The sequence below is a fragment of the Perognathus longimembris genome, chromosome 14 (genome assembly GCF_023159225.1).
Source record: "Perognathus longimembris pacificus isolate PPM17 chromosome 14, ASM2315922v1, whole genome shotgun sequence".
Classification (NCBI taxonomy): Eukaryota; Metazoa; Chordata; class Mammalia; order Rodentia; family Heteromyidae; genus Perognathus; species Perognathus longimembris.
Genome location: NC_063174.1, coordinates 51,791,528 through 51,807,522, shown reverse-complemented (window position 1 = coordinate 51,807,522; position 15,995 = coordinate 51,791,528). Strand labels below are relative to the sequence as shown.

Below are 15,995 nucleotides of genomic sequence, written 5' to 3'. Positions count from 1 at the left end.
CCTCACACTCCTCTTTGGCTTTTTCATTTAAGGGTGTCACTCTTTTTTTTTTTTGCCAGTCTTGGGGCTTGAACTCAGGGCCTGAGCACTGTCCCTGGCTTCTTCTTTTGCTCAAGCGTAGCACTTTGGCAACTTGAGCCACAGCGCCACTTCTGGCCTTTTCTATATATGTGGTGCTGAGGAATTGAACCTAGGGCTTCATGTATATGAATGAGGCAAGCACTCCTTGCCACTAGGCCATAGTCCCAGCCCAAGGGTGTCACTCTTATCACTTGAGTCACACCTCTACTCTGGTTTTTTTTTTGGTGGTAAATTTGAAATAAAAGAGTCTCGTGGACCTTTCTGGTTAGCTTTGAACTTGGATCCTCAGATCTCAGCCTCCTGAGTAGCTAGGATTGTAAGAGTGAGCTACTGGCTTCCTGGTTCTACGAACTCTTGTAGTGATGCCATCTTTGATGTTTTTGTTGATTTTGGGTTTTTTTTTTTGTTGTTTTTTTTTTACCTTTTGCAATAAGGGAATGAGAGGATTGAAAAAACAATCACAAAAATCTGTGTTTAGGGCTAGAAATATGGCCCTGTGTTCTAGCCTTAGGACAGGTACACACGCACACACACACACACACACACACACACACACACACACACACCTTTCAGGGGTTAAGACTTTATTTAATTTAATTAAAAAATTTTTTTTGGTTAGTCCTGTGGCTTGAACTCAGGGCCTGAGCACTGTCCCTGGCTTCTTTTTGCTCAAGGCTAGCACTCTACCACTTGAGCCACAGTGCCATTTCTGGCTTTTTCTGTTTATGTGGTGCTGAGGAATGGAACCCAGGGCTTCATGCAAGCACTCTACCACTAGGCCACATTCTCAGCCCCTAAGATCTTATTTGACTGGTATTTATGTGCCTCCACTCAAGAGTGTAAATGGCACTGTGTCTTGATTGGAGATGATATTGATTTTATAAAATTGACATTGTTTTTCATAGGTATCAGTATTACTTGCAGCTGAAGAAAGATATCTTGGAAGGAAACATTCCTTGTACATTAGAACAAGCAATTCAGCTAGCAGGCTTAGCTGTGCAAGGTATGTAATGCATACGAGGCAATTAACTGTTCTGTCAGATTAAACTGTGGTATAAAAAACTGACTTTCTATATTCATCTTTAGTAGTGTTTTTAGATTAGTGAAATATGTTATTTTCTAAGGGCTTCCATGTTTACTTCAATGAAATAAGAGACTTCTAGGGCCTTATACTCAGCCGTTTTTTTTTTATGGCTGGAGATTTACCATTTGCATTATACCTCTGGTCCAGCATTTTGCTGATTAATGGGAGATGGACTTTTTTTGCCTGGGCTGGCTTTGAACCTTGCTCATCTAGGTCTCAGCCTCCTGAGTAGCTAGGATTACAGGCGAGAGCTACCTCCTGGCCCTCGTTTGGTTTCTTTGGTTGGTTTAAAAACAGACTGTTACTTCCTGTAGCAGCTTATCAGAAAAATGTGACTTCTGAATCAGTCAAACCATCAGCTTACTGTGAATTGAGTTTTATTTCGCATTTTTTGCCATGCCAAGAAAATATAATCAGTGTGACTATTTATCTTCTTTTTTAATTAATAGCTGATTTTGGTGACTTTGATCAGTATGAATCCCAAGACTTTCTTCAGAAATTTGCCTTGTTTCCTGTGGTAAGACTTTTGATTATTGGGCCTTTTTTTTTTTAAATAAACAATTTCTTCCCAATGTCTTCCCCAGTTTTATGAACAATTTCTTCTTAATTCCTGAAATGAAGTCTGTATGCTAGAGTTTCTAGGTAGGACTTAGTGTTCAATCAGTTCCCTCTGGAATACATCCCAAGTGCCATTTTACTCTGGTATGCTTAAAGAAATAGCTTTCTCTATTTGAATTTGAGTCTAAGGAGAGGGATGCTTTCTTGGCTTCTAAATAGCACACAGCACTTTTGCTTTTAACTGGAGGCTTGAAGTATCACAAAGTTAATGTTGAAATGAATTTGGCTTCTGATCAGAAAGTCCCAGCTCAACTTTTTAAAGTTATTGCAGTTGGAAATGACACGAAAACTATATTTGAAACAACCGAGGGAGGTGGAATGCACTCTTGAGAATCTACACAGCTAGCCAGAGAATGCACCGGATATTTTTGCACGGGGCTCAGAAGTGGCTAATAAGTGTTACCAATCTGAAATAACTCAGCTAAAACTTTCTTTGGGATGAGTTGAGAAGGCAAGGCAAGTTATTTAGGCTCCTAAGCAGAAGACAGTTACTTCCTCAGAAAGATCAAAGTTAGATATGCAAGCCAACCACTCATAGTGATATTAGTTATAGTTTTTTCTTCTTCTTCTTCTTCTTTTTTTTTTTTTTTGATTGGTTTTGTGTCTATGAACTCAGGGCCTGGGCACCGTCCCTGAGTCTCTTTGTGTTCAAGGCTAGTTTTCTACCACTTGAGCCACAGCGCTCAAGTTTTCTGGTAGTTAATTGGAGATAAGAGTCTCATAGACTTTTCTACTCATGCTGGCTTTGAACTGCGATCCTTAGATCTCAGCCTCCTGAGTAGCTAGGATTATAGGCGTGAGCCAGTGGTGTCTGGCTCAGTAGTTACAGTTTTACTAGAAATGATGAGCCAATAAAAGTAGCAGTGATTTTTCCTAAGTTTACATGTTTTAAACTGCTTTCTGTCTTATAGGAGTGGTTACAGGATGAAAAAGTATTGGAAGAAGCAACCCAGAAAGTGGCCTTATTACATCAGAAATACAGGTAACATTAAGATATAAGACAGGGAACTGGTATGGAATTAATACTTGCTTGGATGTGCAATATGTGTTGATAGATGAAATGTATATTGACAGCTTTACTGTAGCTGCTACTATTGCTTTTATAGGAAGTTCATGGTAAGTGACCATATGCCAAGTATTGAGCACTTGCCTGTATTGGCTTATTTCTTATCCATCTTACCAATTAGGAAACTGAGGAAATAGAAAGCAGCTAGTCATTGATACCAGTCCGTCACCCCTTATATTAGAAGTTTGTTTGGTAATCAAAACTTTATAAATGGGGCTGGGGATATGGCCTAGTGGAAAGAGTGCTTGCCTTGTATACATGAGGCCCTGGGTTTGATTCCCCAGCACCACATATACAGAAAATGGCCAGAAGTGGCGCTGTGGCTCAAGTGGCAGAGTGCTAGCCTTGAGCAAGAAGAAGCCAGGGGGGCTGGGGATATGGCCTAGTGGCAAGAGCGCTTGCCTCGTATACTTGAAGCCCTGGGTTCGATTCCCCAGCACCACATATACAGAAAATGGCCAGAAGTGGCACTGTGACTCAAGTGGCAGAGTGCTAGCCTTGAGCAAAAAGAAGCCAGGGACAGTGCTCAGGCCCTGAGTCCAAGCCCCAGGACTGGCAAAAAAACCCCCAAAAAACTTTATAAGTGATTTCTAGGGAGAGTTCTTCATGTTCTCAGGGCCTGGGTGCTGTCCCTTTTCTTTTTCCCTCAAGACTGGCACTCTACCACTTGAGCCATAGCTGCACTTCCACCTTTTTGATGGTTAGTTGGATATGAGAGTCTCATGGACTTGCTTGCCTGAGCTGGCTTTGAACTACAAGGACTTCCGCTCTCAGCCTGCTAAGTAGCTCAGATTACAGGTGGGAGCCACCCGTGTCTGGTTTTTGTTTTCTTTTACAATTCAGTAACAATTGCCATTTTCTATATGCTTTTTGTGGTACTAGGGATTAACCCCAGAGCCTTGTATACGCTAGGCAAGCACTGCTTAACCTGGGTTCTTACAATTCTCCAGCCTTAGCCTCCAGAATTACAGATGTGCTCCTTCCTGTCAGCCTTCTGCCAGTGCTGCTTGTGGACTGTGATAGGAGCTCTGGTACTTATTTCCATAACGGCTGCTGCATATGTCTGCCCGAGGATGTTGACTTTCTTTGATATATGTAAGAAAAGTTCTTTCTTAGAGAATTTTAGCTGTAAGCCAAGTGCTACACAGTTCCAGGTACTTATTTACCATACAATTATAGTAAATTTTTAGGTAAATATTGTCTCCATTTTTTCTTGCCCAGACGGGCTTCAAACTGTGATCCTGAGATTTCAGCTTCTGAGGTAGATGAGATTGTAGATATGAGCCATGAGCCATGGACTCCCGGCTTTCCCTTTTTCTCTTTTGGTTATGGGGTTTGAACTCAGGGCCAAGGTGCTGTTCTTGAGTTCTTTTTGTTCAAGGCGAGCGCTTTATACTTTGAGCCACTTTGGGTTTAGCTCCACTTTGGGTTTTCTGGTGGTGAACCGGAGATGGGAGTCTTCAGGGACGGTCCTGTCTGGGCTGGCTTTGAAGCTCTACCCTCGGCTCACCTTCCTGAGTTGCTAGGATTACAGGTGTGAGCCACCAGCACCTGGCTTTCTGCAGTGTTTCAGTCTCCTGAGTGGAAGGAGAATTTATACCTACCATCCTCGGGTCCCTATTCCCTGCATTTATCATTTGACTTGAACATATGATTTTCAATAATGCCTGATATGTGGGGACAGTTGAACAATTACTTGGTGATATAGGAAAAAAACGTGGATTTGAGCAAGGGTACCCATAGCTCACGCCTGTTGTCCTAGCTACTCAAGAAGCTGTGCTCCCAGGATCTCGGTTTGAAGCAAGCTTGGGCAGCAAAGCCTGTACGACTCTTATTGCCAATAAAAAACTACCAAAAAGCCATATCAAGTGGTATAGCACTACTCTTGAGCAGAAAAGCTCAAGGACAGTGCCTAGGCTCTGAGTTCAAGCCCAGGGACTGGCACAAAAAAGAAAAAAAGAACATCCTGGCTTTAACTTGGAGCTATTTTAGGGATTGCCTCATCCCTTGCCTTTGCTCTTACCTGCCTAAAATTAAAAGGTTAGATCTTGAGTACGTCACCCTGACATACAGCACAGCATTCTAGTGCTTTGGCAGAATTGCAGAGTTCACTTTTGCAGGAGGATCATTATAGTCAGTGTTGCAGAGAAGCCTGAAACGTCTATAATGTCTTAGGTCAAATTGATATGTACCTCTTAAGCTATAGTTTAAAAAGTTCTACTTTTGTAAACCATCTCACCACTGTCTTTTGGGTCTCAGAGGACTTACAGCTCCCGATGCTGAAATGCTGTATATGCAAGAGGTGGAGAGAATGGATGGCTATGGAGAAGAGAGTTACCCTGCCAAGGTAAGGCAGGGGTTCTCCAAAATCAGGCTTGGCAAGCAGGGCACAGTGGCAAGCACCTGTAGTTTCAGCTCTCTGGGAGGCTGAGTTAGGCACACCCCTGGGGATTAAAGTAAGCATGGGCGACATATCAAGATTGTGTCTAAAAAGGGGTGGGGGTGGGGGGAGAAGACTTAGCAATTTGAGCGAGGAGAGAAAGCTTGCATGTGCCTTGATGTGCAAACCTCCTGAAAGCTTAAAAGCCAAGGTCCTTGTGACCAGAGTTTTTGTAGTAAAACAACAGATTGCATATTCCTTAAGGATCCCCATGCCTTGTATTTTCAGAGCTGTTTCCCAGATAAATCCATTCATCTCATTCGGCCTGCTTTACTCTTAGTTCTTCTGAGGGTTTCATTCCTAGAAGGCAGGTTCGGGCCAGTGCATGTTGTTGTCAGCTCTCTGCAACTATTTCCTCAGTGTAGCTTTCCTGCTCCCCCCGTTTCAGGACAGCCAAGGGAGCGACATATCCATCGGAGCGTGTCTCGAAGGTGTCTTTGTGAAACACAAGAATGGGAGGCCTCCTGTGATATTTAGGTATGTTTTCTTCCTTCTTTCTGTATACATTCTGTGACTCCTGTTGGTGACCTTTTTCTTTTTTAAAGTATTTGTTGTAGTTAAGTTGCTTCCAAGTTTCTCCCAGTTTGTCAAGAGAAGGTGGAAATAATCACTTTCTAGAGTAAAATGTTACTCCATTACCTTCTTCAAAACCGACTATGTATAAAATGGTGCTTTCTTACAAGATGCAAGCAAGGCTTGTAAGATGCTTGAAATGATGTGTGTCTCCTCCCCCCCCCCCCCCAATTTGGAGGCTATTCCTAATCTTAATGTGAAGTTTTCCTTTGAGCTCTGGGTTTCTAGGACTATTGTTGTGGAAAATCTAGATCTTTCTTTTGGCTTTAGTTATGTAACGAAATTCCTTAAATACCAACATCTCAGCAAATTTCAATTACTTTGGCAATGCTGATCCCTTTCCCCCAATGGACGCCCCCCTCCCTCCCTACCCCCCAGATTGTATAATAGTGATTCTCTTTGTTTGGGTCAGTCTTGGAGTGTATGTAGAAGAAAAGCCAGTAAGGATATGCTAATAGTGGTGTGAGATTCTTTAACACCAGATTTGCACATGGCTTCAGGGGGCCAATTTATATCTTAAAACTAGTGAATTGAACCATGTTGTTCCACATTAGAATCTCCCCTTCCCCCTCCCATCATGTCGCTGGAACTGTGAGCCTGGACTCTGTCCCTGAGCTCTTTTACTTTACCACCATAGCACCACTTCTGGCTTTTGGGCAGTTAATTAGAGATAAGAGTCTCAATACTTTCCTGTCCCGACTGGCTTAAAACCTTGATCCTCAAACCTCAGCCTCTTGAGTAGCTAGGATTACAAGCCTGGGCCCCTCTCACCTGGCTGTGTTTTGTGGTTTTGAAACTGGATGCTATGATCTGAATTAGAAAGTGCACCATGGCTGATTAAACACTGTGTGTTTTCAAAAACAATGAACAAATAGTAACTCATGTGCCAAGTTTAAGGGACAACTTGGTGTCCTGTAGTAGGTATGAGTACTCACGTTGCTGTTTTCTGCTGTCCTTAGGTGGCATGACATTGCAAACATGTCCCACAACAAGTCCTTTTTTTCATTAGAGCTGGCAAGTAAAGAGGAGACCATCCAGTTTCAAACTGTGAGTGAACAGTAAGGAATCTGAGCGGGGAATGTTCTTCCTAAGAGTTAACAAGTTAGCATGCCTGTGCCCTTGTATGTTTGTGGAGTCGGGGGTGGCATTAAAATGGTAGTATTTCATAATTTTATAAGACATGAAGTTTTATAATATACCATTTTGCAGAATAACACTTAGCAAAACGTGGGTGCTCAGCCAGGAGTGGTGGCCCACACCTATAATCCTACCTACTTTGGGAGGTAGAGATTGAGGATCGCCATTCAAGGCCAGTCTGGATAAAAGTTGGTGAGATTCTCAGTCAATGGCTGGGCACAGGGGCATATGCCTGTCATCCCAAGCACTGAGGGAAGCACAGTGGCTGGGTACAGTAGTACATACTTGTCATCCCGGAGAGAAAGGGATGCACAAATAAGAGGGGTCCTATCCAGGCCAGCCTGGGCATAAAAATGAGATCCCAGGGGCTGGGAATGTGGCCTAGTGGTAAAGTGCTTGTCTCGTATACATGGAGCCCTGGGTTCGATTCCTCAGCACCACGTATATAGAAAAAGCCGGAAGTGGCGCTGTGGCTCAAGTGGCAGAGTGTTAGCCTTGAGCAAAAAGAAGCCAGGGACAGTGCTCAGGCCCTGAGTTCAAGCCCTAGGAGTGGCAAAAAACTAAAACCAAATAAAAATGAGATCCCATCTTGAAAATACACGCAGAAGGGTTCTGGCAGAGTGGTTCAAGTGGTAGAGTGCCTGCCCCGAGTTAAATCCCTAGAAGCATTGAAAAAAACTGCTCTGTAGATATTGTTAGATGAAAGAATGAGTCTTTGGGTAAGTATTTTGCAGTTAAGATGACCTGTAAATTAAAGAGACCAAGTAGAGGGCAAAATAAGCAATGATAGATTAATTGGTAATGAATAGATCTACAGAAATAGCTATTTAATAGTTACTTGCTTTTACTTTTGACAAAGACAATGTTTAACAACTCTTTAAGTATATATGTCAAGAATAAAAATTGAGCTGGGTGCTTAGTGGCTCAGGTTATAATCATAGCTACTCAAGAGGCTGAGATCTGAGGATCATAGTTCAAAGCTAGCCAGGTAGGGAAGTCCATGAGACTCTTATCTCTCATCACAGAAAAAGCTGGAAGTGGAGCTGTGGCTCAAGTGGTAGAATGCGAGTTCAAGTCCTAGGACCAGCAAAAACAAAAAAGAAAGAAAGAAAGAATAAAAATTGAGCAGGACACTGGTTGCTTAGGTCTGCAATCCTAGCTACTCAGGAGGCTGAGATCTGAGGATCCCTGTTCCAAGACAGCCCGGGGCAGAAAAGTGTGTGAGACTCTTATCTCCAATTAGCCACCAGAAAACTGGAAGTGGTGCTGTGGCTCAAAGTGGTAGAGCTATATAGTCTTGAGCAAAAAGCTTAGGGACAAGGGGCTGGGAATGTGGCCTAGTGGTAGAGTGCCTGCCTTGTATATATGAAGCCCTGGGTTCAATTCCTCAGCACCACATACATAGAAAAGGCCAGCAGTGGGGCTGTGGCTCAAGTGGCAGAGTGCTAGCCTTGAGCAAAAAGAAGCCAGGGACAGTGCTCAAACCCTGAGTTCAAGCCTCACGACTGGCAAAAAAAAAAAAGCTTAGGGACAGGGCTCAGGTCCTGAGTTCAAGCCCCAGGATCGACAAAAAAAAAAAAAAAAAAAAAGGTATTTTTATGTTTTAAATTTCCAAGTCATTTAAATATCCCACTCACACTATTGGAACAGATCATCTGTCTTTGTAACTTAAATTCCTTCCCCCCCCCCCGCCCCCCATTTGTGATTGGGACTGTTTGAGGCTTTATACACATTGGCTGGCACCCTACCACCTGAGCCACACTTCCAGCCCTTGTTATTTAAATTCTTGTTGTGTTTGTACAACAGGCACAGTATTAGAAAGTGGGAGAGTTATGATGTGACTTGCACAGAATGTCACCCAGCTGGGTCTTAGCCTCAGTGTTCAAATTTGCATGTATGCATGTGTGCGCGCATGCACGTGCGCACGTTTGCACATGCCTGTGGGCATTCATGTGACTTTATTCCCATTTCGCTTGCCAGGAAGACATGGAAACAGCGAAGTATGTGTGGAGACTGTGTGTTGCACGACACAAATTTTACAGGATGAACCAGTGTAACCTGTGAGTATATCCTGTTCCTTCTAGAAATTGTGCAAAGTAAAAAAAAAACAAAAGAGAAACTGTAGAAAATAATGAACTTGGAAATTTTAATCTTGAGCCTTAATGTATCATCTACAAAGGTATATCTTATCAAGTAGTAGCTTTTCGACAGTATCTAGTAAATAATCTTTTTGTTTATTAAAATAATATCTCCATTTTTTCTCATTTTGGCTTTGTAACAACTTCTGATCACAGTTATGTCTCTTAGGATTTCTTTCAATTATGTCTATTAGAACCATCCTGATTCTCAAAAGTTAAAAAAAAAAAAGAGAGAGCATAGGGAGTAATATTTTTTAATTGACACCCTGGTCAGTTTTCTGCATAAATACTCAGCTTCTCAAGCCACTTGAAGAATTAACATCATTGCTGCCTCCTCCTCCTCTTTCTTCTTTTTCGTGTTAGCAAAGGTTTATTTTAGTAGAATAGGGTGAAAGTTGGGGGCAATAGAGAAGCAAGAGAATCATTTCTTGGTCCCCCTCCTTCCACACCTGATTTTCCCAAGGTTCACACTAGGCACTGCTTGCCATAATCAGGTGACTTTCACCCTCTCTGTCCTTCATCTGCTCCATGCCGCGGGTGGCACGGTGGCCCGTCCTTCCTCCATGCCAGGGCAGCTCCTCCTCGGAGATCCTGGCTCTGGGCTGTTTCTTCTCCACTCTCAGCCTTCAAGCGGCCTCCGGCCTTCTTGCCAATGCGTTGATTTTACCTTTTGCTCAGCCCTCTCCTGAGGATGCTCCTGAATCCCTCTGCTTACTTCACCTATAAGGTACCTCAATCTGAAATGTCTAAACCAAACTTCTCTCCATCTCCTCCCATCTCTCACCCCCCCCCTTTTTTTTTGGTGCCAATCCTAGGGCTTGAACTCAGGGCCTGGGCACTGTCTCTGTATTCTAGGCTAGTGCTTGACCACTTGAGCCACAGCACCACTTCTGGCTTTTTTTGAGTAGTTGGAGATAAGAACCTCATGGACTTCCCTGCCTCAGTTGGCTTTGAACCGTGATCCTCAAGTCTCAGCTTCCTGAGTAGCTAGGACTACAGGCATGAGCCACCTGCATCTAGCTATTGCTACTAGCTATAACATTTTTTTATACTTGCATATAACTTACTTTGGTAATATTCACCTGTCTATACTTTCTCTTTTTTCCAACACGGATGAGAGAAAATATGTCATGGTTGCCTTTATGAGTCTGGTCTTTAACCTAATACTCTCCAGTTTCACTCATTTTCCTTCAAAGGACATAGTTTGGTTCTTTGTGCCATGGCCTGGCTTTTCTGCTGGCTCTGTGCCTTGGAGGGCATTTGTGTTTGCAAGTGTGCCCCCTAGTGGTTAGATTCAGTGGTACTGCTAGTCCAGAATCAGTGCATCACGGGTTCCTCTGGCTGGCCTTGCTACCCAGCCATGTAGGCCATGACTTCTGTGCAGAAATGTGTTTTTGTGTTTTGAGCTTCAAGCAGCAGATAGGCAATCTGTTGGAATATGGCATTTATTGTAGTGGTCTATATCATTACCTGAGTTCTTTCCTCTAATAGAAAAGACTGGACAATCAATCATTTTGATTAAACCATAGTACCCTTCCAATAGGCATATCTGTATTAATTGATTTTTTTGATGAATGTCACCTAGTGATGATTTTGTGTGTGCGTGTGCGCGCGCGCATGTGTGTGTGTTGGCACGTGTGCGCGGGCCGGTCTTGGGATTTGAACTCAGGGCCTAGATGCTATCACTGTGCTTTTTTTGCTCAAGGCTAGCACTCTATCACTTGAATCACAGTTTGATTCAGGCTTTTTAAAAAAAAAAATTGGTCAATTGTAGGGCTTGAATTCAGGGCCTGGCGCTGTCCCTGAGCCTCTTTGTGCTGAAGGCTAGCGTTCTACCACTACTTCCCGTTTTTTTGAGTGATCAATTGGAGATAAGAGTCTCACAGACTTTCTTGCTGTTGCTGGCTTTGAACTGTAATAATCAGATCTCAGCCTCCTAAGCAGTTAAGATTACAAGTGTGAGCCACTGGTGCCTGGCTTAGGGATGATTTTTTTTTTGTTGTTGGTCATGGGGCTTGAACTCTGGGCCTACCTGGGTGCTGTCCCTGTGCAGTTCAGCTGAAGACTAGTGCTCTACCACTTGAGCCACAGTACCACTTCCAGTTTTCTGGTGGTTAATTGGAGATGAGTCTCATGGATTTTCCTGCCTGGGCTGGCTTTGAACCTCGATTCTCAGATCTCAGCCTCCTGAGTAGCTAGGATTACAGGTGTGAACCACTGACACCCGGCAGGGATGATTTCTAATTCAGAAAGAAAGCAACAAGTGAGTGTGTGATTGTGGCAAATTATACAGTGTGACTACTGTAATGTTTGGAATATTGATATTATTGACAGGTGTGAATAAAGCCACATTAAAGTCATTACTAAATGTATATAATATACTTATATATGGGACATGTGACTCTAATGTAGAAGTTATTTTTAAAAAGATATTTTCCAAACTTTGTTTTAGATCTGTATATATTCAAAGATGATAGAAGCCCACTTTTGCAGACACTTCTCTGTGATTTATGATTTATTCTGTAAGAGCTTAACATTTTTCATTGTATTTATTTTTCCATGTAAAGGAAATGAAACTTTTAATAGGAGCTTTCAATATTTTGATGGGGAATAAAATTGAAAATGACTTCAGTTTTAGTAACTTTTTTTGTTGTTGTTGTCGGTGCTAGGGCTTGAACTCAGGCCCTGGGCGCTGCCCCTGAGCAGTTTTGCTCTAGTGCTCTACTACTTTGAGCCACACTCGACTACCAGTTTTTGAGTGGTTAGTTGGAGATACGAGTCTCATGGGGCCTTTTAAGTCTGTCTGGACTGGCTTCAAACTGTGATCCTCATATTTCAGCCCCTGAGTAGCTAGAGTTATAGGTGTGAGCCATAGACGCCTGGCAAACAACCATTTCTTTTTAGGCTTTCAACATGGATTGTTTAGTTACATTTAACACTATGATGCTCCTGGAATTTTGGTAGACTTGTCCTGGCCCAGACGGTTAACAAAACTGTAGCTGGCCTGGAACTGGACACTTGGTTCAGGCCCAGGGCAAGGGTGGCTTAGAGATGGAGTCTACTTACATGGAAAAGAGGCTTCTTCTCCACAGTGTCTCCTCATCCCAGTCCCAATGTACAATGCCATGGTGTTGGGATAGCCTTAGGGGATTTAGCTAGCCTTAATCCAGAAAACTGTAGTACTGTATTCAACAATGATGTGATACAATGGTATCAGCTAACAGTAACATCGTTTTATGTCACCTGAGCCTTTAAAGACATTGGCTAAGAGTTTCCTTTTGTCTTTTATTTAGAAAACAGGGATGATAGGACTTTTAACCTTCCTTTAGTGTTGGTTTAGTTCAAAAACATTTTCTAACCCCGTCTTCCCTGTCTTAAGCCCCAGTTCTGGCCATGCCGTAACTGACCTCTCTAATTTGGACAAGGAAAAGACTGCTGTCGTTGCTTCCCCTCTTGGTGGGTTGTATCCTCCATCCTGCAAAACCAAGTGACCCAAGAGACTGTAGAAAAACTTGGATTTCAGTCAGCAGCGTGCTGGTGGCTGGATGCCGTAGAGCGTGCGTGAGCGCCCCCTGTAGGTTAGGGCTGTTGATGAACCTCGAAGCCAGTGACCTCTGACCAAGAGACCAGAAGGCATAGGTCCTCCCTGCCTGGAAGGGGAAAGAGGCTGCTCTGTTTTCTTCTGGGTCCACCATAGACTTGCTGGGCCTGTAGGAATCCTGGGAAATGGTGGAACAGACTTCTCCCTTTCCAGTCCTCTGGCCCATGGCTTGTTCCTTTCTGGGGATGCTGGGGAAAGAGCGAGGCAGTTAAGAGGTTGGAATTGAAGAGCAGCCACGGAGCGAGCAGTGAGTGGATCGCTTCCCTCCCTTCCAGACAAGATTTGGGGACAGGATCATGGGGGACAGCTGGAGAGAGGCAGATTTCCTTCCTGATCGCGTAGGCAAAGGTCAGTATCATTGTAGAAAACTCTGTCTGCGGAGCCAGTCGGGTGTTCTGTCCTTTTACCTGAGGTGATTCTCTGAGTCCTCTCCTTCTCCCTAGCTGCTCCCTAGCCCCCTCCCAGGAGGGGGCTGCGACAAGTGGGAGCCAGGCCAGCCACCTTGAAGCAGTCTAGACAGAATACAGAGAGAAAGACAGGGAGAGATGATGTTTTGTTACCCTTAGGGAAAGTTCAAGAGCAAAGTCATTCTATAGGTTTTTCACCATCCAATACATTTTTTTTTTTTTACTCATCAGAATTTCCCCTTCACCAAATATAGATAAATAGTTGACAACTGAAAGGAAGCTCACAAAGTCTCAGACACGTGGGCTCAACGGTAGGCGCTCAGGAATGAGGTCCTGTCAGTGTCTGCTCACGATGTCATTCCTTTGTTGTGCACACGGCCAGTGTGCGGGGGCACCGGCGGTGCTGTGACTCGTGTGACCTCTGAAGCTTACAAGCTCGTTGGGGTCGGGGAGGAGGCACACACATAACTTCCAGAAGCTGCTGTTGGAAACCCAGCAGACCTGCCTGTTCAAATGCTGGTTCTGCTATTCGCTTGTCACATGACCTGGACTGGTTTACTTAATCTAAGTATCACTTTCCTCACCTGTAAGTCAGGATACTAACCGGACCTCTCTTTCAGGGTTGGTGTTTTGGTTCCCTGAGATAATCTCATCTGTCCTTAGCACAGTTTCGATGAGCAGTATTGGGTGGACTGCTGTTTTATTTGTGATCTCCTCTAGTACTCACTTGCCAGTGAGTTCTTCTAGGAGAATTGGGTGTGTGCGTGTGTACGTGCTGGTCCTAGGGCTTGAACTAAGGGCGTGGGCACTGTCGCTTGCTTAATTTTTGCTCAAGGCTTGTGTTCTGCCAATTGAGCCACAGCTCCACTTTTGGCTTTTTGCTGGTTAATTGGAGATAAGAGTTGTAGGGATTTCTACTGTGGCTGGCATCGAACCATGATTGTCAGATCTCATCCTCCCGTGTGTCTAGGATTACAGTGGGGAGCCACTGGATCCAGGCTGAGGTTTTTTTTTTAAAGTTGTCTTGTATTTTTTTTTTTTTTTTTACCAGTCCTGGGGCTTGAACTCCGGGCCTGAGCAGTGTCCCTGGCTTCTCTTTGCTCAAGGCTGGCACTCTAACTCTTGAGCCACAGCTCCACTTCGGGCTTTTTCTATATATGTGGTGCTGCGGAATCGAACCCAGGGCCTCATGTATACGAGGCAAGCACTCTACTACTGGGTCATATTCTCAGCCCTGTCTCTTATTTAATAGCATTCATCAGCACAGAAACCACCCCCACGTGTCTGGAAAGTATGCTCAGGAGTTAGTTACATGGTTTTCTCTGTGTGCTGAGTTGGTGATGGCTCATCACAGAGCAAACTGTGCTGAGGAGAAAAGAAGGAGGTTAGACTATTAGAACTACAGGCCGAACAGTTTGGTAGGTAGAGTATGTACTTGTTTCTTTTACATATAGCAGAACTGGCTTCTGCGCTGGGCAGTCGTTGCTTCCTTACTGGGAGCTGCCAGCAAGATGCCAGCAGAGATAACATGGCTGGGAGTTTTTGCCCTCTGCTCCTGGGCCCTGCATCCTGGGGTTGTGTTTCAGTTTTGTTTTTGCCCCAGGCTGGGCAGCTATGGACATGTAGGAGTTTGTCAACAGTCTATTCGATCAGTAATCTTTTTTCTCTGTTCTTGAGTTTATGGTACTTAAAAGAGTTCAGTCTGTGTAGACAGTGACTTTCTGAGAGACCGAATATAAAGCCGGGAAGCCCTGAGTGCACCTCTGCTTAACTCTGACCCCAGTGAGGAAAGCCATAGGCAATGTAAATCTTGAAGTGATAGAATGCAGCATCTTACGTTCTAGAAAAGGCCCAGGTGCCATCATGTAGGTTAGTCTCATTAACATGAACATTAGAAGGATGAAATGTCCTTTAGAAAAGATGTCTGTTAGCTGGGCCTCACTAATGCCTCACACCTGTAATCCTAGGTTACTCAGGAGGCTGAGATCTGAGGATTATGGTTCAAAGCCAGCCAGGACAGGAAAGTCTGTGAGATTCTTATCTCCAAGTTATTGCAAGTTAAGCTGTGGCTCAAAGTGGTAGAGCACCAGCCTAAAGCCAAAGAGCTTAGAGGCAGCACCTAGGTCCTAAGTTTAAACCCCACAATCAGTTTTTTAAAAAAAAAGCCTTAAAAAACAACAACAACAACAACCTAGTTTCCAATGGTAAGGAAAAGAAATTATTATGATTAAACTTTTTTGTTCAAGTTGTATTGGGGCTTGGAACTTAGAACCTGGCACTGGCACTGCCCCTTAGCTGTGTGTGTGTGTGTGTGTGTGTGTGTTGGTCATGGGGCTTGAACTCTGGGCCTGGTCACTATCCCTGAAGCTCTTCTGCTCAAGGCTAGTGCTCTACCACTTGAGCCACAGTGTTACTTCTGGGCTTTCTGGTGGTTACTTGAAGTTAAGAGTCTCAGTGATTTTTCCTGCCCAGGCTGGCTTTGAACCACAACCCTCAGATCTCAACCTCCTGAGTAGCTAGGATTATAGGCGTGAGCTACCATTTCTGGGCTGCCCGTTAGCTTTATTTTGCTTGAGGCTGGTGCTCTGCTACTTGAGCCACACATTCCTCTTCTGGCGTTTTGGTGGTTCATAGGAGATAAGAGTCTCACAGACTTTCTTGCTTAGACTTTAACCCCAAGGTCCCATCCGAGTGGCTAGGATTGCAGGTGTGAGTCATCCGTCAGTGCCCAGCAAGAAAAGAAAATATTTTAAAGAAGTCACTTAATAAAAGCAGTTGCAGGGCTGGGGATATGGCCTAGTGGCAAAGAGTGCTTGCCTCATATACATGAAGCCCTGGGTTCAATTCCCC

General features: G+C 43.9%; 1 protein-coding gene across 1 annotated transcript in view; it reads left to right on the top strand.

Annotated features, from left to right (window-relative positions):
- The window catches only part of Ptpn21 (protein tyrosine phosphatase non-receptor type 21), a 56,756-nt gene that overhangs the window by 20,707 nt on the left and 20,054 nt on the right, over positions 1-15,995 (top strand). The window contains 7 exon segments of the mRNA XM_048362889.1: positions 987-1,084; positions 1,615-1,682; positions 2,695-2,765; positions 5,109-5,196; positions 5,678-5,766; positions 6,822-6,909; positions 8,980-9,059. Of these exon segments, the coding sequence (XP_048218846.1) occupies positions 987-1,084; positions 1,615-1,682; positions 2,695-2,765; positions 5,109-5,196; positions 5,678-5,766; positions 6,822-6,909; positions 8,980-9,059 (582 nt within the window).